General features: G+C 46.8%; 1 protein-coding gene across 1 annotated transcript; it reads left to right on the forward strand.

Annotated features, from left to right (window-relative positions):
• Positions 1 to 1,777: 1,777 nt before the first annotated feature.
• Positions 1,778 to 26,387, forward strand: LOC106547493 (fatty acyl-CoA hydrolase precursor, medium chain). Its single transcript, XM_014064698.2, has 14 exons — positions 1,778 to 2,030; positions 3,280 to 3,484; positions 9,115 to 9,259; positions 9,493 to 9,626; positions 12,375 to 12,528; positions 13,619 to 13,723; positions 14,227 to 14,331; positions 14,866 to 14,901; positions 20,607 to 20,747; positions 20,854 to 20,934; positions 21,291 to 21,438; positions 23,513 to 23,644; positions 24,304 to 24,376; positions 24,640 to 26,387. The coding sequence occupies exons 1-14, from the start codon at positions 1,967 to 1,969 to the stop codon at positions 24,812 to 24,814; spliced, it is 1,698 nt and encodes a 565-aa protein (XP_013920173.2). The 5' UTR covers positions 1,778 to 1,966; the 3' UTR covers positions 24,815 to 26,387.
• Positions 26,388 to 26,424: the final 37 nt, after the last annotated feature.

The following is a 26,424-nucleotide window of genomic DNA, read 5'->3' on the forward strand; positions in this document are numbered from 1 at the left end:
TTTGTTAGGTATAATTACAGATTGTACAGTCACAGAGACTAATTTGATTCTGAATTTAACAACGGCAGCAAGATTGTTGGTGGCGCAGTACTGGAAGAAGGAAGAAGTGCCTACTATTCAAGAATGGAGGTTAAAAGTAACAAGCTTAGCAGAGATGGCTAAAATATCAGCATACCTCAAGGACTATTCAGATGAGAAATACAAGCTGGAATGGAGAAGATGGATTGATTATATTCAAAATAAATATGGGACTAAGAAATTTCAATTAGTTTATGAATGAATGAACAAGGAATGTTACAATTTATCTAGTTAGCTTTACAAAAGGGGAGTTAAAGTACAAGCAAAGGTATGATGTTAAAGTAAGTTAGTTTATTTTAGTGTATGATTGTTAAATGTTTATATCCTGTATTTGCTCTGGGGGTTTGTGGGGTGGGAGGGTAGGGGGGATGTGGGATTGGGAGGGAGGGAGGGAGGGAAGGGGAAAGGTATACAATTGTAAAACGTATTAAAACTTTTTAATAAAAAAAAAGTAATGTTGAGGCCAAGCTAGCTGTAACTCAGGCAATCTGCAAAGGTTCTTGTAGAACTGGAAGAGCCAGAAGGTTGACTTCTGCTATTAGTTGGCACCTTGTTAGTGCTGATGAGCAGCTGGAGAAGCAGAAGGGCCTTAGTGCCCTCCCACCTTTCCTTAGCGACTGGTTGCCATCATGACCCCATTGATGCAACAAGTTCTCTCATCCATCCTATCCACCACAGCTCCAAACCTCCCTCCCTACCATATTTTGCCCAGGGGCAGCTGATACGCTTCTCATTATTTTGGCTGCCCTCTTCCAGCTCCACAACCTTCTCCTCTTTCTCTGGTGAAGAACCAGAACCGTACTTTGGTCTTCCACAGCAGTTGGACCACGGGATACAAGAGCTTAGATCACCTTTCCTAATGATTCCTGACACACAATCACTCAGCAGCCACAACCTGAGATGATATTTTAATCAAGTGATACGCTGCGATATCCAAAATCCCATTCCTTTTCGATGCACCACATATGCGATACTCAGATTCTTTGCAGCTTCATATAACAATGCACATCCTAGGCTGCATTAATAAAAAAAGCAAAATAGACTCAAGTTCACACAAAGTGTTAATATCACTTTGGTAAGACTGCTCTTGGAATACTGCATCCAATTTTGGTTACCATGATACACAAAAGATTGAGATTCTAGAAAGAGTGCAGAGAAGAGCAACAATGGTTATTAGGGGACTGGAGGCTAAACCAAGAAGAGCAGTTGCAGGAATTGGGTATGTCTATTTTAATGAAAATATGGACTTGTGGGAGACATGATAGAAGTGTTCCAATATCTAAGGGATTGCCACAAAGAAGAAGAGATCAAGCTATTTTCCAAAGCCTCAGGAGAGAAGGCAATGGATGGAAACTCCATTGAGAACCATTCTATTATTCTGTTAGTTGTATTTCCTGGAAACCTCTAAGGTGATGAGAGTTTTAGGCTGATCCATCTCCAGAACATGAGTTTGAGGAAAGCAAGTTTGATCAGAGATGATAAAGAAAATGTAACCCTTGAGATATTTCAAAACACTTGATATGCTACAACCTTGCCGCTTTGTAGGTAGGAGTGGATAACACCTCTGAGGCAGCTGATGCCAGCAAGCTGGTTCCCTGAGCCAACTGCCCATCGGTTGAAGGGGCAGCTGTTCCTCCACCAGGAGCAAGTGCAGGAAATTAAATCAACTTTGGTCTTGTTTCATCCACTGTCATCCTTCTGAGCTTTTCCTTGCTTCTTGTTTTTCCAGTAATGTGGGAGGGGAAAAAGGAAACAAGATATGGAGACATAATGCAGCCTGTCTTCCTTGAAATTTAATGCTCGGAAGTGAAAGTTACGTAAGCATTTCTGTTTATAAGTCCACACCCGCCCTTCTGCTGGTATTTCAGGCTTTCAGCCCCAAGCAGAAATGAAGTCGGTCTGGTGGCTCTCCCTCCTCCTGGTCTTTTGGGACCCAGTTCTGGCAGATGGAGGTAAGGTTACAAAATTTGAAAAGATTTGATCCTTTTGCAGGAGCCAAAAATGGAGAAGAACCACTCATGGCAGTAAAATCTGTCCTTGAGTCATTGATTTGGAAAACTAATCCTGTTTTTGTCAATGTGCAGTCCCTTAATGAAAAATAGACTTGTGTAGAAGAGCATCTACCTGATTACAGTTTTCAATATTAGATTCGGAGATCAAATGGAAGAAGCCTCGGTCTCCCTTTGTTTCCCTTGTCTGAAGGGAGCTTTTCCACAGCCACTCCTTCTACCAGGAACTCCTACCCGGAGGGTCAGTGCTCCTGGGAATGAACCACAGAAGATCTTCTATCTGGCACTCCCTAAAACCTCTCTTGCACTTTATTTTCAGCTGGTTCTCTGAACTGCACAAGCAGTTAGCTAGCTGTTTGGCTGAACCAGTGTGAACTGGCTGAATCACACCACTGATTAAAGAGGTGTTAAGGAAGTAGCAACATGGTCTGCCAGTCTCATCAACTCCTTAACTCAAATACACATTTTCTTGAGTTCAGGCAGTTTATATGAGCCCAGAAAAATCGAGGCTGTTGAAGGAGCTGAAGTGAAGGCCATGAAGTCCCTCAGCATCTCTTCTGCTTTGAATCTGGAGCTGCACAACTCAAGAACTAGGTGGTCCCCAGCTGCAGTTTGGCATGATGGTCATGTGTAAATGGAGTCATGGATTTGTGGTGACACACTGAAGGCGATTTTGTCGATCATGTTAGCTGGAGTCTGCAACATATAGACTTTGGCTTCTCCTGACTTACTGACAGAAAGGTGCCGTTAGGTTAGGGTAGAGAGAATGAAGCACTGGCTCTTCCTCACCCCCTTTGTCTCTACTTCTCTGTTCTCTCTTCCTGTCTGACTGGTGGTAATTGGGTGTTCTCATCTGTTGATGATGCTTTAGGATATATTTTATTTAAGTAGAAGAGGAATCATGTCTCTCACTTTACATTCATAAATACTAAACACATACAGTATTCTGCATTCCTCCAAACCAACCATTATGTTTCTTTCAACCACTTGGTTTTGGAATTGATTTTTTAAAACAAACAAACAAACAAACAAACAAGAAAACTATGGTAGTGCTTTCCAAGAAAAAAGTACATAGCCCAGCCACAATGAACCCTAAAAGAAAATATGCGGTGTAACTCTTATCTCCTGTGTAAGAAAGCCAGTGAGATCTCTGTCTGGCCTTCGTAATTACAAGTGCCTCTTCCTTGTACAGGAAAAACTCCCGGCCCTCCTCGGGTCCGCACCCAAAATGGAGAACTCCAAGGACAGCGGATCAGGGTGAGAGGAGCTGAGAGAGATGTGGAGGTTTTCCTTGGAATTCCCTACGCAAAACCCCCTATTGGATCTTTGCGGTTTTCCCCTCCGCAACTGGCAGAACCCTGGACTGGTGTCAGAGAGGCAACCTCTTACCCGCCCATGTAAGTGAAGAGCTTTTACCAAGTCAAAAAAGGTGCTTCCCTCTCTGCATCTGATCACAGAGTGATGACGGTTAACCATCTAGAAAAGCCTATGGCTCTTATGTTATCATCAGGAAGGATTGGTTAAAGAGCGTTTGACAGCCGCGAACGCTTGGGCCTCGCGGCTGGTCCCAACCCAGGGAATGGAGCTGTCCAGCAGCCAGTGGAGCGGCTCCGCAAGAGTGGCCTTATGGGGGATGAAGGCAGAGCAAAAGTTGAGGAGGCCCAAGAAAGCCTGCAACTCAACCTTGTTAGTAGGGGTAGGAGCAGCTAGAATGGCCTCAACTTTGGACGTGGCTGGATGAATGCTGGCCTGGTCAATCCAATAGCCAAGGAAGGGAACAGCAGACACCCCTAGTTGGCATTTGGAGGCCTTCAAACGGAGGCCAGCGGCACAGAAATGCTGCAAGACCATCCACAGTATTTTGACGAGTCCTGGTCTGTCCTCCAAAATACATGGTGACCCCAGGGATGCCATGGAGCTAATGCCAAACTGCAGACGGCGGCATTTAAAAGCCCCACGGTGCATGACGATTGTCAGCTGTTGATATGCCTGCGCTAAATCTAATTTGGCAAAAATCTTACCCTTGCCTAGGACATGTAAAACATGTTGGACTACGGGCGCTGGATAGGGATGGGCTTGCAGGGCCTTGTTGACGGTGGACTTAAAATCTCTGCAGATTCTAATGGATCCATCAGATTTCAAGGGGACCACAATTAGGGTCTCCCAGGGGGCAAAGTCCTCTGGCTCCAGAATGCCCTGTGCTAGAAGCTTATCAAGCTCCGCGTCAACCTTAGCCTTCAACGCGAGGGGCAGGCGCCTTGCCTTCAGGCGAATGGGGGCGACCACTGGGTCTAGGCTCAGAGAGATAGGGGTCCCTGTATAGCAGTGTAAAGAGGGGAGAAAACGTCTGCGAAGTCGGAAAGGAGGGAGGAAAGGTCATCCCCTAGGGGCGGAGAGGAGCAGGTAGAGTGGACCCCAGCAATAGGCAGCCCAAGAGCCCGGAACCAATCCAACCTCAGAAGAGAGGCTAAGGGACTTTTTACAATCAGGAGGGGAAGGTGGGCCTGGAAATCACCATAGGAAACCAGGAAATGGCCGCAGCCTAATAACAAAATTGGGTTCCCCTGGTAGTCACGTAAACGGCAGTTAGCGGGAACCAGCTGGCGCTCCTTGTAGTGGGGCAAAAGAGTGCATAGGAGCCAGTGTCTAGCGGAGCCAATGTCCAACTCCATAAAACAGTGCTGGCCTTCCAGTAGGAGGAGGAGATGGAGCTTACCCCGACCCCCCCATAGAGGAGGAAGAGGCTGAATCAACCAGCCACTCGGGGTATGCATCGGCCGCGTCCCCGACAGAGAGGCAATTTTGGTGGCGGGCAGTAGGAGGGGCCGGAGGGCGGTAGATACAAGCAGGCAGGCTTGACTGGCGGTGTTCAGGCAGGGTGGACTTGCAGATGGATGCTAAGTGTCCCTTCTTGCTGCACTTGTGGCAGATGGCAGTGCGGAAGCGGCAAGTAGATCGGACATGCCTGCTGCCACAGCTGAGGCAGGAACGGCCATCTTTAGGTGAGAGAGACTGTAGGTGGTCAATAGCCAGGTCCAGCTCGGACTGGAACACGTCCGAGGCCTGCTGGCGGTAGATAGAGGAGGCAGGAACCTAGGAGCAGCAGGTTGAGGGAAATGGCAGAGATCGGGAGTGGACCGGTCAGCCATTTCATAGGCACAGGCATCATCAACAGCTATCTTAAGAATCAGCTCAGAGCGGGAGAGAATCCGGCGATGCAAATGGACGTCCCTGAGGCCGTAAATAAACTGTTCTAGGAGGGCCTCGTCCAGGTCAGCGAACTCACAGTTAATGGCCATAGCCCATAGGGTAGCCACGTATTGGCTAATAGATTGCCCTTCTTTCTGCACAAAGTGGCAGAAGAATTGGCGCCTTGCAAAATGGGAGGGCGCGGGCTCGTAGTGGGTCTTCAGCCTCGACAGGAGCAAGTCCCATGACACAGAGTAGACCGGAGTGGGAGCAGAGAGAGCTCGAGCCGTAGTGAACATCTCTGGTCCACAGTAATGGAGGAAAATGCCGCAGTTTCTGTCAATAGACAGATCGGTTAAGTCATGGGCCAGGAGGAAGCATTCAAAGCATTCCATGAACGCATCCCATGCCTCAGACTCTGTCCGAAGGTGAAAAAACAGTAGCGGCAGCCATGGGAGGCACGCAGTAAGAATCCAGTTCTCCAGCCCTCGTCACCAGTTTTATGTTCTGAGGGACACAGACTGAGGAGACCGGTTAACTGTAACAGGAACCACTGTTCCCTCTAAGGTGCGCGCCTGCGCGGCCGCGCACATGGAAAGAAATCCCCGCGCAGCAGTTTCTAACTGCCGCGCAGAGATTTCTACCAAAGCAAACATGAGGAAGTCCTTTGCAGGCGGCTAGAACTGGCCGCCCACAAAGGACCTCCCCAGTCTTGTTTTGATGAGCCGCCAGTCCTCTTGCTTCTTCTCCTCCACCAGCAAAGCTCCCGCTGGCTTCCCCGCCCATGGCAGTGGCAGTGGTGCCTCTCCCTCCACGCGGAGCACCTGAGCTGGCTCCCATGTTATCCCTCCCCCTTCCACCTCTCTCGTGCTTTTGAGGCTGCGGGAGCTAGTAGGAAAGCGGCGGAGGTGGAGGCGGCGGCAGGGGTAACCCAGAGCCCAGCTGAGGTGCTCCGAGCGGAGGGGGAGGCACCACCGCCGCTGCCATGGGCGGGGGCGCCAGCGGGAGCTTTGCCGGTGAAGGAGAAGAAGCAAGAGGACTGGTGGCTTTGAAATGCAACCCCCTGGTCCCGCCGGCCGCGGATTTGATTCGGCGTAAGTGGGGGCCGAACACATGCTGAGCCGACTTTGCGCAGTGAGGCGGAGTAATTCAACCCCCCCCCCAAAGAACGTGTGTGTGTGTGTGTGTGTGTGTGTGTGTGTGTGAGAGAGAGAGAGAGAGAGAGAGAGAGAGAGAGAATTGGATCAAAATTGGTGGCCAAAGGAGTGGAGGGAGGGAGGGAAGGAAGGAAGGGAGGGAGGGAGGAAGGAAGGCCTGCCCCCTGTGAAAAAAACTGAAGATGGAGCAGTGAATGAATAAACCATAAAAGCAACAAACAGTTAATGCGTAAGTAAGCTGAGGAGCAAGTTCTCAACTAAGGAAGAAATATAAGAAAGAAATATAAAAAGCTCAATATGCCAAAACACTTATTTTAGTCTTCATTTAATTACTTGTATTGTAGTCTGATGTAACATCTTTTTAAAGTTAACGTTAGTTAGAAAAGATAGGGTACAAAACTTAAATAATAATAAAAATGTACATATGATTTTATTGACTCAGTTGGAAATGATGTGGATGTTGTATCTGATTCTGAGGTATATATATTCTTAAGTAACATAACATATAGCATATTGTCCAAACTTGCTAGACTATTTAATTGATCTTACTACTTTAAAGGGGGAGAGTTTCATGATAAATTATTTTATTACATTTATGTTGCATTTATATATTATATTTATTACATTTATATTCCACATTATATATTTGTATTGTTATTTTAGTGTATATTTTCAATTTCGATAGATATTATATTGATATATCAATACTGATTTTAATCATACTAAATAACAATTACTGCTATTATTTATCAGCATTACATATTTACAGTTTTTAATATTGAGTTAGTCATATTTTAGAATAATAGCGTTATCTTTTAATAGGATAATTGGCAAAATCTAATTCACATGTGATGGGTTGCATTCCAAAGGAATGTGAGAGGACAGGTTGCCTGCAAAATGCCAGGACCCAGGACCCTGTTGGTGCCATGTCTCTCTCTAGCCAGTCTAACGATCTAAAAGCTGAGCAGAGAGCCTTTTTTTTTCCAGGGTGAGCGGAAAAGTATAGTGTTTGAGTGGCACTTTTCATGTCTGGCATTCATCGGGCTGAAACCTCGCTCGCAATTGGTGCTTGACGCTTGGAAGGTTGCACAAATGTCCAGCAGACGCGACAGCAGTTCAAACTGTGGCTCTCTTAGGTGCTCAGGCATGAAACTGTGCAGCTCACACACTATACTTTTCCGCTCACACTGAAAAAAAATTAGAGGGAACATTGACAGGAACCTTTTATTCAATACTAGAACAGGCAAGACAAGACAACCCCCGTCTGACAGCTATTTATACCAGAAGCTGTCAGACGGGGAGCCAATGAGAAACCCCGGTTTTTCCCGCCAGCTGGCAGGCGCGTCCAGGCCAATCAGAGGCGCCTTGCACAGCGCCATCTGCTGGCCAGGACACAATAAATAACAAGAAACAAGAAACAAAATCAGATCTGGAAGAGTAGAGCTCCTTGGCTTTTTTCCAAGAAAAAAGTAAATTGAAATTTAATGACTTAGGTTGGATTTTTATAAGTCTGATATATGTGTTGAAAGAAAGCTGTAAGGTAGTTTTATATTTATAAAATGAGTATGTAAATGCATGTTTTCTGTCCTTTTATGTAATTCCCAAAGTTTGTAAAATATAATTGAACAAATTTGCAAATAAGAGAAGAAAAAGATTTTACTCTATAAACTCTTATTTTTATGTTATATATATAATTGAGTGAAAGATTTAATGTAGTTTTGTGTTTTAAATTATATATAATATTTGAGTGATTTTTAAAGTTTGTAAAATATCAAAACTAGAAAAATGTTTTCTCCCTTTAGGGTTAAAAAATTGAAATAATATGGGGAATTGTTTTAATAGAATTGTAACAGTTTATTAATCAGTAAACAGAGGCATATACTAGTCCCCACAGCAAGCAGAAGCAAAGATGGTCAAATTGACTCTTTTATTCAAAGATGGGTATATATTTAATTTTGTTTCTATTTGGAAATTGCTTCCTTTTGTGCTTGTAATGAAAAAAAATTGAAACTTTGTTTTTGTTTGTTTGATTACATAGATGTGTTGCTATAGAAATGACTAGTATATACTGTTGTGTAAAAGTAAAAAATTAAGGTTGTACTGTTATCTTCTACTATCTTAAGCAGAGTTGGAATTCCATGCCTTTTTATTTCTTTTTCCTCTTTACACCATATTTTCTTTTATTTTTCCTTCTCCTAGTTTTCTATTACTTTTTAAAATTTCTGTGTATTTTATATTTTGAGAAACTAATAAAAATATATTACAGAAATTATTTCGAAGGCAGGAAAGCGTAGACAGGGGTCCCGAAACCCCAGACTGTGGTCTAATATTGAACTGCGGCCCACTCAGAACCAGGCCATGCAAGAGGCAGGTGAGCGCGCACACAACTCCATGTGCACAGTGACGGGCACTCTCCCACGCACATGAAGCTCCATTTATGCAAGTGGTGGGCGCACAAGGTCGGAAAAGCTGGGGACCACTGGCTTAGATAAGTGGTTCCCAAACTTGGCAACTTTAAGACTTGTGGACTTCAACTCCCAGAATTCTCCAGCCAGTCTTAAAGTTGCCAAGTTTGGGAACCACTGGCTTAGATGATGCCTCAAGTGTTCTTAGGCAACTGTAGGCTACCAATTCTGCTGATGGTTCAGACCCTGAAGACGCTTCTGCTTGGTCTCTACAAGGTGTCTGCAGGATCCGCTGGCGGGACAAGCTCTCTCGGATGCCTTTGCTAACACAGGACAAAAGATCGCCTTGCGCATCACGGAGGACTGCTTGTACCTGAACATCTACGTGCCAGTCCACACTGATAAGGCGGAGCAGGTGCCGGTAAGCAATTACTCCGCTGGGCAATGCGGCTTTCTTGTTTCTGGGTTTGATTTGGTCCCGCAGTCTAAGGTGAAATCAAGTAGCATTCAACATTGTTTATTGATATTGCATCTAAATCTACTTTTATTCCATTTTGTGCAGTAAATAATTGTCCACACTTGCAGAAGGGCTTCTGAGTCGGTTCTCATCTTCCGGAGAGTCACTTCCATTGCCCTGTTGCATTTTGCTTCCAGGTGATGGTCTGGGTCCATGGTGGAGGACTTCTGCTGGGCTCAGCATCCACATACGATGGGTCTGTTTTGTCTGCTTATGAAAATGTAGTTGTGGTGGCGATCCAATACCGCTTGGGCATTCCCGGGTTTTACAGGTAAGCTGATATTGTTTTCTTCATCTTCACCTGGATGATAGCACACCCCTCTTCATCTTTCGTCCTTCCTCTAAAGAGTTCGGGTTCCCTTAAATCCTGAGTTTTACCAGCTGCTCTTGCTCAGAAAGAGAGCAGAAATGCACAGCATGGAGCAGAGGGCACAAGATGCTTTTAAATTCTTTTCATTTATGCTGCCTAGTGCTTTTTCCTTTTGTCTTCGTCCCTCCTCACTGAGAACTGCTGGAGGGAGGATTGCTTACCATATTTTCCCAAAAATACGACCTGTCCTGAAACTAACGCCTTGCCACATTTTTCGCGTGGGCAAAAATATAAGCCCACTCCCGAAAATAACCCCCCTGGACAACCCCCCCTCCAGCCAGGCAGAGCACCGCTCACTGACCTAGCGATATCCCGAAAGCGCCAAGCTGCAGGAGCCGTGAAGGGAGGGAAAGGCACTCACATTGCTTGCTGTCTTCAGGATACCGCTAGGTTGGGGAGTGGCATTCTGCCTGGCCGGAGGGGCGAGTTGCCAGGCGGCTGCTCCCTTGTCCGTGGGCTCCTGAAGTGTCGGGAACAGCCTCAGGGGCAAAGCAGCCATGAGATAACCACGCTCATGAGCAGCCGCCCGGTAAATCCTCTCTCCAGCCAGGCAGAGCACCATTCACTAACCTAGGGGGTATCACTAAGGCGCCAAGCCACATGGCGCTCTGCCCGCCCCCCAGTTCCCGCAGCTTGGCACATTCGGGATACCCTCTAGGTCAGTGCATGGAGCTCTGCCTGGCTGGATAGGGGGGTTGTGCGAGTGCCTGTTCCACCCCCAGCCTCACCAAGCCCTTGTGCAGCTCTCCCAGGGTGCCGGCGCCGCCACCACGCTCTGAGCATAACTTCCAAACTCCAAAACTCGGGGCCGAGTTTTCCAGCATCAACCGCTCTAGGAGTGCTCTCTACGGTGGGCCGGTTCCCGGCCAGAGAGTCTTCCGGCCAGAGAGTTTTCCAGACAGAGAGTCTTCCAGCAGCCGGCCCACCATAGAGAGCACTCCTAGAGCGGCCGAAGCTGGAAGACTCGGCTCCAAGTTTTGGAGTTTGGAAGTTATGCTCGAAGCATGGTGGCAGCGGGCGGCGGCGGCCAGCGGTGGTGCCCTGGGAGAGCTGCGCAAGGGCTTGGTGAGGCTGGGGGCAGAACAGGCACTTGTGCAAACCCCCTCTCCAGCTGGGCAGAGCTAACTATCAGCAGTCCAATTGAGCAGACCTTTTATCTTTTGCTGAGGTCGCGTACAATAATGCTGTTCACAGTAGCACAGGACTCACACCATTCAAAATAGTGAGCGGTATGGTCCCAATGCCTGAGTATCCAAGGGATTCCCCCACCTCAGTCAGCTTGGCTGACTGCATGTCGATGCTGAAAGCGACGTGGAAAAATGTCAAAAGGGCACTGGCTAAAGTGGCACAAACCTATAAGAAACAGGCAGACAAACACCAGGCTCCACAATGGCCATTCCAGGTGGGAGAGAAGATTTACCTCTCCACAAAATATCTGAGATTAAAACTGCCTAGCAAGAAACTGGAGCCAAAGTTTATGGGACCATTCCCCATAGTGAAGATCATCAGCCCAGTCACAGTGCAATTGAAACCGCCTCAATTGTTGGGGAAGATACACCCAGCATTTCATAGCAGCCTCTTAAAACCCGTGCTTGGATCTACTCTGAGACCACTACTCTGGGAGCCCCCGGGCCCTATGGTAATAGGGGGCCAAACCTATTATGAAGTTCAACCTTGATTCAAGGTAGCACAGGAGACGACTCCAATACTTAATCAAATGGAAGGGCTACCCCTTATCAGAGGCATCTTGGGTGAAAAGTAGAAATATCCAAGCTAATCACCTTATAGCAAAATTCCAGGCAGAAAATCCAAGCAAACATCCCTAAGTTATACACCTGTACTCAAATTGCTTTGTTTTACTCAGGTCGTTGTCACTAAGTGAGGGGGGACAGATGTCAACATCTAAAGCGTTTCCATGACTACTATCAACTTTAGAAGGGAGGAGAATTCCATGCATACCTTTGGTCTCATATTTCTATAATCTAGTTGGAGAATACGATTTATGACACAGGACAGAAGGGGGGAGTTAGGAGGGTAAAGTTCAAACGCAATTAAACGAAAGTTAGACTACACAAAAGTAATGCTAAGATGTTGATCCTAATAAATGAAGGGGTTTTGTTTGAACTCTGTCTCGAGGTTCGTAAATTAATTAGGTCATCTCTTGGGAACTTCACAGAGAGTAGACTAGCTCAGGCTTTTTAATGGCCCATTGACAAAGGTAGGGGCTGTTTCCTGCCTAAAACATGTTTCTTCATTTCTTATCCAGGGAAATATAATATTCTGCCTTTTAAATATTTCCCAGGATATTTCATTTTTCTAGGAGTGGGGTGGGTTTTAACTTCCACCAGTGCCTCTTGGAATTCTTTTCTCCCCTGAAAAGTGGGTTGCCTCTGCACATGAATACTTATTGCATTTGATACAAGGTGGATCCAGAGAGGCCAATCTGGCATGGTGAATTCCTGGGTGCTGGCTGATTGCAAACATCTGGCCCACAGTTGCCCGTGTCCCAGCCCTGCAGACCAGGAAGAAGGAGGGCTCCTCATGTTATTTGGGGGGCATTCATATCTATGAATCTTTGAAGGCCAAAAGGGAGAATGACTCTGGATCTCCTCTGGATCCATATTTCCTTGCTTCTCCTTCTCCCCCCAGCACTGGAGATGAGCATGCTCGAGGGAACTGGGGCCTGCTAGATCAAGTGGTAGCTCTGCAGTGGATCCAGGAGAACATTGCAAATTTTGGGGGTGATCCGGGATCAGTTACCATATTTGGGAATTCAGCAGGTGGATTCAGCTCTTCTGCCCATGTAAGTTCACGTCCTATTTCATTTCTAGTAATTCCCATAATTTCTGGCCTATCTGTAATGGCTTGAGAGAAGGTTACTGTGAGACCTGCCACAAACCTCTAAATAGAAACAATCTTTGGCTCCATTTTTTGAGAAAGGTATACGGTAGTTTATTAGAGATCAAGTATGCAAAGCAAGAACTGAAAATTGCATGCCAAAATCCCTAAGTTCTCCTCCCCCCCCTTAACTATCTCTTATTGCCCACACCAGTGTAATCAATCAGATTCAGGCAAGATGTTTTCCTAACAGTCAGTCCAAGCCTAGTTTGGTATGCAGTCCCCTTCTTCCAGCTGGGTGACCTTGAAGCAGCATCCCAGGGAGATACAGCACTTACTTTTGTTTCCCCTTCATTCCCCCTCCCCACAGTTCATAGCAGTCTGTCACTGCATAGCAGTGAAGCATAAGCAAGCCTAAGGTGGCAACTGAGAATTGCAAGTTATTATATACAGTATTGTATAACAATTTCTTGCTTGTATTAACAATAAGAATTCAATGTAGCAATGCTAAAACCATAATTTAAAATGCAACTTTTGGTAGATTAACAAAGCATGAATTAATTGTCAAGAATTTAAATAGTAACATGTGAATGAGTGACTTTGGCAGAGAAGTGGGTGGGCGGGGCAAGCCTGGTGGGGACAGGCGCGGCGAGTGAGCAAGCAGCAACTTGGTGGGCAGGGGGAGCAAGCAAGGGGGCAGGCCATGGGAGGGAAGCATTCCAGTACGGGTTGCAGAATGGGTATGGGAAGACACACAAAATTTCCTGAATGGGTACGGGCGTATTAGCTGAAACCCACCCCTGCCTTGATGGTTTCAAGGCTCTCCCGACCTGTGCACAAAATCTCAGCATTCCATTCCACCCTTCCCTCCCCCCAGTTCATTGGCATGTTGAATAGTGATAAGGTTTGAAAGAAGCAAAGTGGTTCAATCAATGTTTGAAGCCAATTGATTGGATAATCTCTTGTCAAATACAGTCAGAGCAAAACCAGTACAGTTATTGGGTGATGCAATGGATTGATTGAAAAAAGTGGCTCTTTCTTTCCTCCCTGGCCAGGTGTTATCCCCTCTGTCCAAAGGCTTGTTCCACAAAGCAATTTCAGAAAGTGGTGTTGCCTTAGCACACTTGTTGTTCGATGCCCATCCAGAAAAGCAGGCTAAGGTGAGATTTGGAAAAGCAAGGCAGCAATTGCTCTAGATCTGGGATTTTTTTCCTTGAGGGAAGATTAAAAGAGGAGGAAGGCATGTAGGGGAAGGGGGTTCTCCTGGCCTCCTGGGGTTTTTCTGGAGCAAAGCAGCTGGGGCACCCTAGCTGTTCCCTAGGGCCACTGGTGAGTTGGAGACACAGTATGTGCACCTGCTCCATTTCACGGCCATTAGCTGGCTAATGTCACCTTCAGCCAGATGTTTCTAAACAGCTGTACAATTATTTGTTTCACGCTTACTATTGGAGCACAAATAGAATGAAGCATGCTTTTAAATCATTCTACTCTGCAAATTTTATCCATTGGCTTTGAGCCCAGTTTAGGTAGTCAGCCAGAGCAGCCTTCCTCCCTCTTCCTTAAAAGTCCTCCGGCATTTTCCAAATGCTGGATGAATAACTCTTGCAGGATGTCCTGCTTCTTATTACATTTATTAAAACTGAATTGTTGGTCTGGATTGCAGAAAATTGCTGAATCGATTAGCTGCCCTACCTCCAGTTCAGCTGAGATGGTTCGCTGCCTCAGGGGGAAAACAGAGAGTGAAATCTTATTGGCTACTCTGAAGATGGTAAGAGGTCCCTGCAATACATGAGGGGTTGGTCCTCATCTTGTCAAAATATGAGTTGGTCTGCTGGGTGTGGTCAGCAGTGCTGTAGAAGCCCCACCTGTCTTCTGTGTAGGCGTGTGAAGCTCCGAACACACACAACACCCTGGGTGCCAAGAGCCCAGAACCCTCTTCCTTCTTCTGCTGATGACCTCAAGCAGGTCCTGAGGGCCTCACAGAGAGGCTCCTGATAGCAATGATCCCCTCTTAATGAAGACCCAGCTGGGTGGCACAATACCCAGCAGACCTCAGCACTGCCCATTTCTTTATCAAGGACCGTTCAGGGAGGTTGCCATGGCTGTGGAATCATGTTCAAGATCATTTCATGTCATTCGGTTGAATGAGAATCATACTTTTTCTTGAATATGTATAAAGCGTAATGATCATAAAGTGTAGACAGAGGAGGCTGGCTCTCCTATTATTTTCCCCAAGGCTGTTGCAGGGCCTTTCCCTGGAGCTGCTCATCCTCAACTGACCTGCTTTCTACTGTGATTGCAGGATTTTACCCGGCTGCATCTGGGTGGAGAAGAACAGGTGAGTTCAAGCACTTGCCTCATCAGAGGGGGGCAGGAAGCAATGGGGTAGACCTTCTCCATCAGGAAAAGGCTCCAAGCAAACCTAGAAAACGCCTTTTCACCAGAACGGGAGAGGTAATTCAAGATGTACAATAAGATAACAACATAGATAGTGTAAATTCCTCCCGCACTCTGGGGAACTTTTTCTGTAGCATGAGCTGCTCTCCCTTGCAGGAGCAACCCGATTTCGCCTGGCACAGCCAAGCAGATGCCCATATTGGTCTCCATATTCTGGAGAGGCTCAGATGTTGGCTTGGCTTTTTCTTGGCCAGCTTCTTCTATCCAGAGTAGCTTTCTTCATTAATTTGCCAAACGTTTATCTGTCTTTCTTACATGTTTCTTCCAAGGCTGCAGCCAAATTGGTGTTTGGTCCACTTGGAAGATATAAACCCATTTGGGAGTGTCCAGATCAGGAGCTCCTGCAGGACCTGGTGAAAAAGATCAATTGAATTGGTCTGGTCTTCAGGTGCCTCACACACCTGGACTTTTTTTACCACCCGCTCCATGCGCCCCCACCCCGCCCCTAATGTACACCCTGCCCAGTGTAGCAATCCAGGGAAGCATCCACTCCCCCAGCTTCCTTCCCTCGGGCAAAGCTAAATGGGTGGCAGTGATGTTTCTCTGGGGAATCCCACTGAAATCAGATTTCATCGACCAGATCCTGAGGAAAGTCAGCACTGATTTAGGATGTGCAGAGGCTCCGAGGAGCCAAGGACATTGTTTCTGCACTGTTACACTTCTGCTGGACATGAGGCTGGTGTGTCTGACCCATATCTATAATCCCATCCAAGTACTAAGCAGACCTGACTTATTTAGCTTTCTGACTCAACAAGGCTGCCCCAGTAATTGAAGGAGCATTTCATGGATCTGCCTTTCCCCTGAAGAAGATTGTTTTTCTTTGACCATTCCTTCCGGTTTCATCTGTCATGGCTAAACTAACCAAATTCCCCAGTCTCTTTGAGTAAGATTTAATTTCTAGTCCTCTGATTGAAGGACAGTTCTGTATATCTCCTGCAGTTTCTTTGAATCATTTTTAAATTTGGTGTCCAGAATAGGATACGAAGCAACATTCAGTCAATGCTCTTTCAGGCTACCACAGAATTTATCACATGCTCTAGAGCCATGATGGCAAACCTGTGGCATGCACGCCACAGGTGGCACGTGGAGCCATTTGTCAGGGCACGCGAGGCTTGCCCTGTCAGCTGGCCAGCGTGCATGTGGGTGCTGGCCAGCTGACTTCAGCCTTCTTTTGAGCCCATTTTTCGCCCTCCGGAGGCTTCAGGAGCTTCCCTGAAGCCTCCGGAGCGCGAAAAACTGGCCCTACGGGTAAACTGGAAGTTCGGAAATGGACTTCTGGTTTGCTCATAGGGCCGGTTTTAGCCTTGCGGAGCCTTCAGGGGCCTTCAGGAGGCTTTCCTGAAGGCTCCGGAGGATGAAAATCGGCCGTACGGACAAACCAGAAGTCACTTCCAGGTTGCTCGTATGGTTGTTTTTCACCCTCCGGAGCCTTCGGGGAAGCCTCCTGGAGGCCCCTGAAGGCTCCAGAGGGCTAAAATCAGTCCTATGAGCAAACCAGAAGTCCGTTTCTGAACTTCCGGTTTGCCTGTACGGCCAGTTTTTTGCACTCCGGGGGCTTCAGGGAAGCTCCTGAAGCCTCCTGAGGGCCTCTGGGGGGAGGGCAGGGGGGGGGCTGTTTTCTCCCACTCCAGGCTCCTATAAAGTCTCTGAAGCCTGGGGAGGGTGAAAAAAGCATGCCAAAAATGGGGGGAGCGCTGGTCATGCATGCATGCACACTGTGGTCGTGTGTATAGCATTATGGATGGGGCATGCCCATGCATGACTGCCCTGCTCCCCTGCTTTTGGTACATGAGCCAAAAAAGGTTCGACATCACTGCCCTAGAGACTGCAGCACTGCTGCGGTAGAAATACTCACCGTACTTTTTGGAGTATAAGACGCACCCCCCCCAAAAAAAGTAGGTGAAAATTGCGGTGCGTCTTATACACCGAATGCTGCTGAAGCTGCCCCCACCTACTGGACCCCACCCTTTGGCTGTTTTTGACCTCTGCATGCTCCATTTTAGACCCATTCCATGCTGCAGGGATCGCCACAGCACATCGCTGCTGTTTGGTGTCTCCACACATTGCATTTTCGGCCGCTGCACATAGCGTTTTTGGCTGGTTCCAGGTGGCGGGGATTGGTGGCTGAAACTGGCCAAAAATGCAACATGCAGAAGTCAAAAATGGGGCATGTGGAGGCAGAAAATATGATGCGCGGAGGCAGCGACCGGCGGCAATGTGCTATTTTTTTCTTGTTTTCCTCCCCCAAAAAGATAAGTTCGTCTTATAGTCCGGAGCATCTTATACTCTGAAAAATATGTTAACTAGTTTCTGAATGTTGTGAAAACATTGTAAGATTCTTTGTTTTATCAAATTCGAGGTTATGACAACAGCACCCCTCAATCAGCCATTTAAAAATTATCCAGTAACAATTCTCTTTGGGCTTTGGAAAATTAAAAGGAGGAAGCCATCTGCCGTCTGTTCATTGAAGAAGATGCTTTCGAGCAAGAAGCATAGAAAAAGCCAAACAATCCCACACAAGTTGGAGATTTGTTTTCTTTGAGATGAGAAATTCCACCAGACAACTGTGAAGCATAGTAAAATGGAATGGGACAACTTGCCACAACGAACTCACTGTGGCCAACTTAAACATAGGATTCAATTAGTTCCTTATATTTTTATTGACTACATTTTTGTCAACATTATTTTATCTCTTATATCAAAGGAAATAATTCCTATGACTGCCAGCTTTTGTAATGCTTTGATGAATAATAAAAGAATAAGAATCCCAGATTAATTGTTCCATGGCAAGTTATCCTGCAGTGAGTTGGCCACAGAGAGTAGGTTGCAGCAAGCTGACTGCAGTAAGTTGTCCTAGAACCGTGATGACAAGCCTATGGCATGCGTGCCACAGGGGCCATGCAGAGCCATATCTGCGGGCACGCGAGCTGTCAGCTCCAGCGTGCATGCACACTCCGGCCAGCTGATTTTCGGCCTTCCGGAGGGCAAGGGGAAGCCATTTCCAGCCTCCCCAGGCTTCAGGAAAGCATACGGAGCCTGGGGAGGGCAAAAAACGGGCCCAATGGGGCTACCGGAAGTTCAGAAACTATCTGTTTCCAGCTTCTGGAAGGTCTCTGGGGGCCCCGGGCGAGGCTGTTTTCATCCTCCCCAGGCTTCAGAAAAGCCTCTAGAGCCTGGGTAGGACAAAAAAGAAACCCAATAGGCCAACTGGAGGAAATACCAAGCTCAGGAGGCAAGTAGTGCGGCACGCGTGTGGGGTGGCATGGGGTTGTGTGCACATGCGCATGTGGGTGCACACTTTTCATTATAGGTGCCGGCACACGCACATGCTATTGCGCATGCACCTTCTCATTTTTGGCGCCCAACAACAAAAAGCCATCGCAGTCCTAGAACAAAAAAAATTGCAATAAAAATTGATTTAAAAAAAAGTTAGGTACCTTGTTATTAATGTATTCTAGCACATTTATTATAAACATGCTACTGTGTTTCATCTTTCTTTTTGTAATGTAAACTCTTTGATCCGTATGTATTATTTAAAAATGTACTTCTTCATGAGTTTAGTTCAGAATTGTGGTAAATATAATCAACATTGAATAAAAAAACTCAGTATATTGCCGGGTGGGGGGTGGGGAGAGTGGAAAAGGCACGGTTGAAGCTTCAGCAAGGCAAATTCATCGTCCAGGAGGCTGTGGAAGGCAGGAAGCAGAGCTACAGACTAGGCACTGGTCAGAGAAGGAGCAGCTAAGCCTGTAGAAGGAACGGGGGCCTGGCAGATGCCTCAAAAGGGACCCTGCCTCATTTCTTGGACTGTAAGGACAAGGGGGTGGGGAAGCTGCACTTTCAGACGTGCACAATTCATACTTCTGAATGTCCTTCTGGTTGGAGCTACCTCAAAGGCTGACAAGCCTTACTATTGCCCATGTCATTTTTAAAAATTATTTATTAGGAATTTGATAGAAAGAAATGGACAAATTAGAAGGAAACCCCCCAACCCAAGAAAGAAATGCATGAAAGACTGAAAAAAGTGGCTACGGTGGTTCTCCTCCTACCTCTCGGACAGGTCACAGTCGGTGTTAGTGGGGGGGCAGAGATCGTCCCCTAGGCCCCTAAATTATGGGGTGCCTCAGGGCTCGGTCTTATCCCCCCTACTATTCAACATCTACATGAAACCGCTGGGAGAGATCATCCGCAGGCACGGGATTAGATACCATCAATATGCGGACGATACTCAATTGTATCTGTCCGCCCCGTGCCAACTCAATGAAGCGGTAGACGTGATGAGCCGGGGCCTTGAGGCCGTTATGGACTGGATGAGGGTTAACAAGCTTGTGCTCAACCCAGAAAAGACCGAGTGGCTGTTGTGTTTTCCTCCCAAAGATTTGGCTAATATTCCACCACTCAGGCTGGGGGGTCAAATTTTATACCCCTCAGAGAGGGTACGCAACTTGGGAGTCCTCCTGGATCCACAGCTGTCATTTGACCACCACTTAACGGCTGTGACCAGGGGGGCATTCGCCCAGGTTCGCCTGGTGCGCCAGTTGCGACCCTACCTGAATCGGGAGGCGCTCACAACAGTCACTCGGGCCCTTGTGACCTCTAGGCTGGAATACTGCAATGTGCTCTACATGGGGCTGCCCTTGAGGAGCATCCGGCGACTTCAGCTAGTGCAGAACGCAGCCGCGCGAGTGATCGCGGGTGCACCCCGATTCACCCGCATAACACCTATCCTCCGCGAGCTGCGCTGGCTACCTGTCGATCTCCGGATGCGCTTCAAGGTGCTATTAATCACCCATAAAGCCCTACATGGCGGTGGATCTGGATACTTGAGAGACCGCCTTCTGCCAATTACATCCCTGCGACCGATAAGATCCCATAGATTAGGCCTCCTCCGTATCCCATCGGCCAGCCAGTGTCGGCTGGCAACTACAAGGAGGAGGGCCTTCTCAGCAGTAGCCCCGACCCTTTGGAACGAGCTCCCCGTGGAGATTCGTACCCTCTCCACCGTCCAAGCCTTCCGCATAGCCTTGAAGAACTGGCTCGCCCGTCAGGCCTGGGGATAAGGATAGTTACCCCTCCCGAATGATGAATGTATGTTGCTTACTATTTTATTACATGTTTCTGTCTTAATGTCTGTATTCCCCCTTCCCGGTTTTGTGTGAGCCGCCCTGAGTCCCCTCAGGGAAAAGGGCGGCCTACAAATACTAATAAAATTCTAAAAAAAAATTCTAAAAAAAGAACAGAGAGCACAAATGGGGGAGGAAACAATTGACTATGTCATCTGAAGTTGTCTTCTAAGGTCTGATGTAAGGAGAATTCCTCTGAACTCACGGAAGGTGACTTTTGACTCAGCACATCTCAGATTTAGGACAGTTCTATACAAAGTGACCCAAAAATGAAGGTGAGACTATAAAAATACAGTATTGGACCGTGAGATGCAGAATTAAAGTTACAACAATTTAAAACTGTAATTATGTACAGAAATTAATAATGTTCTTCCATTTCTATTGACCATAACTTAGGGGGTTTATTGTGATTTCCATGAAAATATTTTAAAAGGTGTTAAACTGATTTCTTTTTCCTCTCCAGCACGTTCTCTTTTTGCCTGCAGTGGCTGATGGTCGTTTTTTTCCGAAGAGTCCCAGAGAGCTCTTAGCAGAAAAAAACTTCAATAATCTTCCCTACATCATTGGGGTCAATGATGATGAATTTGGGTGGATGCTTCCTCAGGTGGGCCTTTTCCCTTTGTGGATGAAGGGCTGCTGCTGCTGCTGCCTTTTTGCCTCCGCTCTCCTGATTGCACTCAGAATTAACCTTCTGGTTTTACTCCATCCAGCTTCTCCAGTTTCCAAACTTCACGAAGGGACTTGACAAAGAGACTGCGAATCTCCTGCTACGCAGCACAGAGCAACTCACAGTAAGAGGCACTTTCTTGGTGCGGCTGAATTTATCACTAGCCTCAGTCCTGCCTGCTTTCCCTCGGACCCCTCTGGACTTTCCAGGGGCTTTGTGCCCAGCCGTACTAGGAGATGCGCAGCTCCTGAGGACATCTAGACATAGGATGGGAGGGAAAATCAGGAAAAGGTGATGAGTTTGATCCTTGACACCCACTACGACTCTCTTGTTTATCTAGGTTCCTTTATTTTTCTTGGTTTTACAGAATTCTGATAAAACAAGTTCTCTGGACCTTGGGCTTTCCAGGAAATGTTCTTGGGAACCTGAAAACCAGTATGGCTGCAACATTGCTGGCCCACCTTTCTTTGACTGTTACAGGGAGTGGCTCCTCAGGACCTTCCTCTGGTTGCTGATGAATATCTCCAGGATCTCCAGAACCCGGAACAACTCAGAGATCAATTCCTGGCTTTACTGGGGGATGCCGAATTCATTGCTCCAAGCATTCTTACTGCCAGACACCACCGAGGTCAGTAGCTATTGGAACTAACTGGGTTTGAGCAGCCTTAATGAGATCTAGGAGAATGACCGGTGTCTTGTCTCCTCCCATAACCTCTTTGATCAAATCCCTCCCTCCCTTCAGCCAGCCAGTTGCAAGGTCAGCAGGCGAGGCCAGCAGCAACATTTTGCAGGTTGTCCTCGACTTGCAACCACTGTTGGTACTGGAATTTCTTTTGTAAGTCAGTGCAGTCTTAAAGTGGGTCCTCGTGTAACCGGACCAAATTCTATGATGGTTTGTCCTGTGGTCGTTACACAAAGCCAGCATCCCCCGTTGGCCTTGCTGGCCAGAAACCGGCTGTAAAGGTTGCTAATACGGACCAGGGGATTGGAAGGGGCCCCCAATGACAGTAAACACGAGAGGGCTGCCAAGGAGTCAAGTTGCTACTCCAAGGTACAACGGTCGTAAGTGCAGAGACAAGTTGTGTTTTCCAAGGCCATCATAACTTTGAACCGTCATTAAATGAGCTGTTGTAAGTCAAGGACTGCCTGTAGGCTGCTTGGGACCATCTGCAGGTTTCCCCCTGATTTGTCATTTCTGCCTGAGCTCTCAGCATTATGCAAAAGAATCCAAAATTAAAAGGATGCTAGCGACGTTCTCAAAGCCACAAGTCAAACGGCTGCTGTAGTTTGGTGGGGAAGGGAAGGGAGGGGCTCCCTTCCCCACTACTGGCCTCCGATCGACCGTAGCCCCTGCCTGCCCTGCGTTGCTCTGCGTTGCTCTGCTGAAGGTGTCCAGAAAGGATAAAGGGAAATATCTAGGAGACTTTCGGGGTTTGCTCCCCTCCAGTTTTCTGGCAGTTGTTTACAAGCAGGAAACCATCCCCCAAAATGGACAGATACAGGAGGGCAAAGCAGGGTTGGGGCTTGGGAGCTGGTGAGTTTTGACAGGCATCTGTCCATCATTCATGCAAGAAAACTGGATAGGCAGCTCATGCCCATCCTGCAGCCCCTCGACATCTGATTAGGAGCCTGGGGAGGAGGGTGGTCCAGTCAAGTCAGGACAGAGACCTGGAAGCTCCAGCAACCCCTACAGGCCATCTCCTCCCCACATCTGCCCCCAGCGGTCTGGCCGATTGTGGCCAGGGTGATCAGAGGCCCCTTCTGGGCACAGAACTGGGCGCCTTATTTCTTTGATAAGAAGTTGCACACTGGGACAATTTCTTGCAAAAGGAGAAGGAAGAGAGAGCCCCCCCCCACTTGCCTTAAAAGGTGGGAATTTTAGGCTGGAGCCATGATAGGGTCATAGAGGATGACCTCTGAGGCTGGAAGAGGCTTCTTTTTATCACAGCAGAACTTCTTTGTCCGTATGTATGTATGTATGTATGTATGTATGTATGTATGTATGTTTGTATGTGGTGTGTCACAACCTCTGGTATGCCCAAATATGGGAGGAAGCATACTGCTTCCTTTCTCTGTCTATCGGCTCATCACAAGAGACCATCACGACAGAAAGCCATAATTTTTACTGTTGCCTTTGTTACATTTGTGTGTATTTGTGCTGATAAATAAATAGAGACTAGTATAGATCTATTTCAAGCTATTTAGCTCTCATCAGCTTTCATTATGGCTATCTGTCGTGATGGTCTCTTGTGATGAGCCGATAGACAGAGAAAGGAAGCAGTATCCCATATATATATATATGTATATACACACACACACACACACACACACATACACATAGGAGGAGAACCTTGTGGCTTAGTGGTTAACACATCTGCCTAATATGTAATACAGCCCAGGTTCGAATCCCAGTAAGTATGGCTTACTGATGAGAGCTAAATAACTTGAAATAGATCTATACTAGTCTCCCTTTATTTATTTATCAGCACAAATACAACACACACAAACACACACCCCCACACACACACACATGATAACAAGTAGCTCAAGCTGTGTTCAACTGCTCCTAATCATTCCCATCCATGGGCTCCCTGTGTATGGTCAGAATCACCCAGAATTGCATCTTTCGGGATCTGGCTGTGGTAGAGCAAATCCTGGAGAATAAGAGATGGTGGCTCTGTGCCACATTCTTGTCTTTCCAGATGCCGGCTATCCGGCCTACGTCTATGAACTGCAGTATCGTTTGAGTGAATGCAACAGCCTCAGGCCAGACTTTACTAAAGTGGACCATGGGGATGAAATTGGCTTTGTCTTTGGGAAGCCCTTCTTCACAGGTGAGTCTGGAGCACTGGCCCAACCTAAAGGCAGTGGGCCCATTCCTGCTGAGAGAAGGGCCACCACCTTTTCTGGATTCTCAGCAGAGAGGGACCAACTGCTTTTGTTCCACCTGCAACTTATTAGCAGGCCAACTTTGCCAATATGGGCTGAAAGGAAACCAGGGTGAGGAAGGTGTTGAAAGAAATGTCCTTCTGGGTTCGACTCCAAGTGGGGAAAAGACACTGGAGACATGGAAAGATGGTTTAATGGTGGACAGGACCACATGGCTTGAGTCCTGAACAGAAAAGGTGATCACATACTTCATTGTTGGGTGGAGAAGCAAAGAAGAGCTGAGATGCTGAAAGTCCCCGGTTTTATGCCCTCTCTGACCTTTGATCTTGATCTTGTATTCTGATTGGTTGTCAGACTCCCATGGGGCCATGCACTAGGCTGTGTTTTGAATCCAGGTTTGGTTGAGTTCTCAGATGCCATGTGAGGAGTGGGTAAAGGCTAATCAGGAGTCTGATGAAATAATAATAATACATGCCTGGCAAAAGTTGCATTTTACTGAGATTCTCAAGGTGCTGATATTACTTCTGGATTTTATTCTTTATCTTTTAAACAATCCAAAGCTGTAATTCTTTTTCTGACACCATCCTTATATTCCTGCCTGCAGACAATGCAACAGAAGAAGATAAAATGCTCAGCAAAGTGATTATGAAATACTGGGCTAATTTTGCTCGCAGTGGGTAAGTCACAGAATTTTTGCACATGTCCATAAATTTACTACTCAGGTAGATTATACAACTGGTATAAATTGGACTTAATAGCTACGGAGAATGTCCCCTTCCAAATTGTCTCCTAAGGGCACCCATCACCTCCAGGAGCACCAGAGCTCTAAGACTTCAGCAGTGAGGCTGGTCATATTAGAGCAGGGTGTCAAACTCACATCATCATGGTGGTGTCACGTGACGTATCGGGAATTTCCCCCCCTTTGCTAAACCGTCTCTAGGAACCCCAATGGAGCTGGCTTGGTGACCTGGCCCAGGTACGACCTGAGTGAGCAGTATCTGGAAATAGGCGTAAAGCAAAAGGTGGGAAGAAAACTGAAAGAGAAAGCCGTGGCCTTCTGGACCAAGACCCTGCCGGAAAAGGCAGCCAAAGAGAAAGGACACATGGAGTTATAACTTCTTCAGCCACACAGAATTTGGTGCAACAGAAAACATTTCTCAGATAGAGTCGCTCACCACTGGGTTGCCAGTCTGGCCTCCTCTCTTCAACTGGGCAAGTGTATGTTGGCTTCCGAGGGCAAGCTAGCTTCACCTTCCCAAATGAAGTCGGTCACAGGGCTCTAGAGCAGGGGTGTCAAACGCAAGGCCTGGGGCCCGGATCCGCCCTGTGGGGTACTTAGATCTGGCACACGGAGCCGTCCTGGAAACACTGAAGGACTGGGCCACAGTGCCTCTGCCAGTGAAAACGGAGCTCAGGATTGCTGCGTGCGGCCCTCCTGAGCGCTGTTTTCGCTGGCAAAGGGTTACAGGAGGCCGTCGCAGCCAAAAACGAAGCTCAGCTCCCTGTTTTCACTGGCAGAGCGCCTGGCCCGCCACTGGTGCCGACACAAGTGATGCTGAACTAGCCACGCCCACCCTGGCCACTCCCACCCATCCCCCAAGGTTGAACACAGCCCTGATGCGGCCCACAATGAAATTGAGTTTGACACCCCTGCTCTAGAGGAAGGACCATTGCTTGCTGCAACCAGTGGCCTCCATGATGCAAGCTTGATTGTTGCAAGAAGATAATCCTGCTCTGTCTAGAAATCTTTTAGAACTATCAGCTTTGCATAGGAATTGAAATTTTCAGTAGAACCAGCGGACTCCTCTGGCAATAGTCATAGAATAAATAAGGACCCTTGAGGCTTTTGTGAAGTTGTATACACGATAGCTGTAGCGTTTAGCATTTATCATAGCGCTTTACAGCACTCCCTGGTCGGTTTAATGCCAGCAATATTTTCATACTGCCCACAACAATCTGAGTCCTCATTTTACTGACCTCAGAAGGATGGAAGGCTGAGTCAGCCTTGAGCTGGTCAGGATTGAACTCCAGGCTGTGGGTAGAATTGCCTGCAATACTGCATTCTAACCACCGGGCCAACATGGGACCTATACAATATAAACACGGTATAAATAAGATGGTTCATCCAAACATTCAAAATCATAGAAGAACATAGATTTTGAAGAGTCATCATGGTTGCAAGGATTCTTAACAAATCCTCTAAGGCACATTGAAAACACATCTATTTCTTCAATCAGTGTCTATACCACCCAAAATAAAAAGAGAGCAAAAAGTCAATGGGAGAACCTAGATTTGCTTAATGACCACATGATTCACTTAACAACTGCAAGTGATTCATTTAACAACTGTGGCAAAAAAGGTCATAAAATTGGTTGCAATTTACTTAATAACTGCCTTGCTTAGCCATGAAAATTCTGGTCCCAGCTGTAGTTGTACGTCAAGGATTGATCTGTGTTAAGAAAGATACAAATCTGACCGGGAAAAGGAGTGATTTAACCCATATATTAAGCATTTGTGAATTGTTATCTGAAATCAATTTCTATTGTTTAATCCTCACATCTGATTAATGTCTTTTATTGTTTGGTTTGAGTCATTACTTTCTGACACATCACGTATACTGAATGTATGTATCATTTATATATAAAGACTTGACTGCCCTCTTCATAAATACTTTTTGCTTTCCTGAAATATTTGGGATTTTATTTGTTGGGTCGGGTGAAAATCG

The sequence above is a fragment of the Thamnophis sirtalis genome, unplaced genomic scaffold (genome assembly GCF_051295495.1).
Source record: "Thamnophis sirtalis isolate CommonGarterSnake01/CBP01778 unplaced genomic scaffold, rThaSir2_p1.2 scaffold_14, whole genome shotgun sequence".
Lineage (NCBI taxonomy): Eukaryota > Metazoa > Chordata > Lepidosauria > Squamata > Natricidae > Thamnophis > Thamnophis sirtalis.

Bases quoted from the DNA above. Each gene is read 5' to 3' on its own strand.
- LOC106547493 (XM_014064698.2), top strand. From the start codon at position 1,967: ATGAAGTCGGTCTGGTGGCTCTCCCTCCTCCTGGTCTTTTGGGACCCA. The intron at 9,260-9,492 runs GTAAGCAATTAC...TTTTGCTTCCAG, and splicing joins ATAAGGCGGAGCAGGTGCCG to GTGATGGTCTGGGTCCATGG. The intron at 14,332-14,865 runs GTAAGAGGTCCC...CTGTGATTGCAG, and splicing joins TATTGGCTACTCTGAAGATG to GATTTTACCCGGCTGCATCT.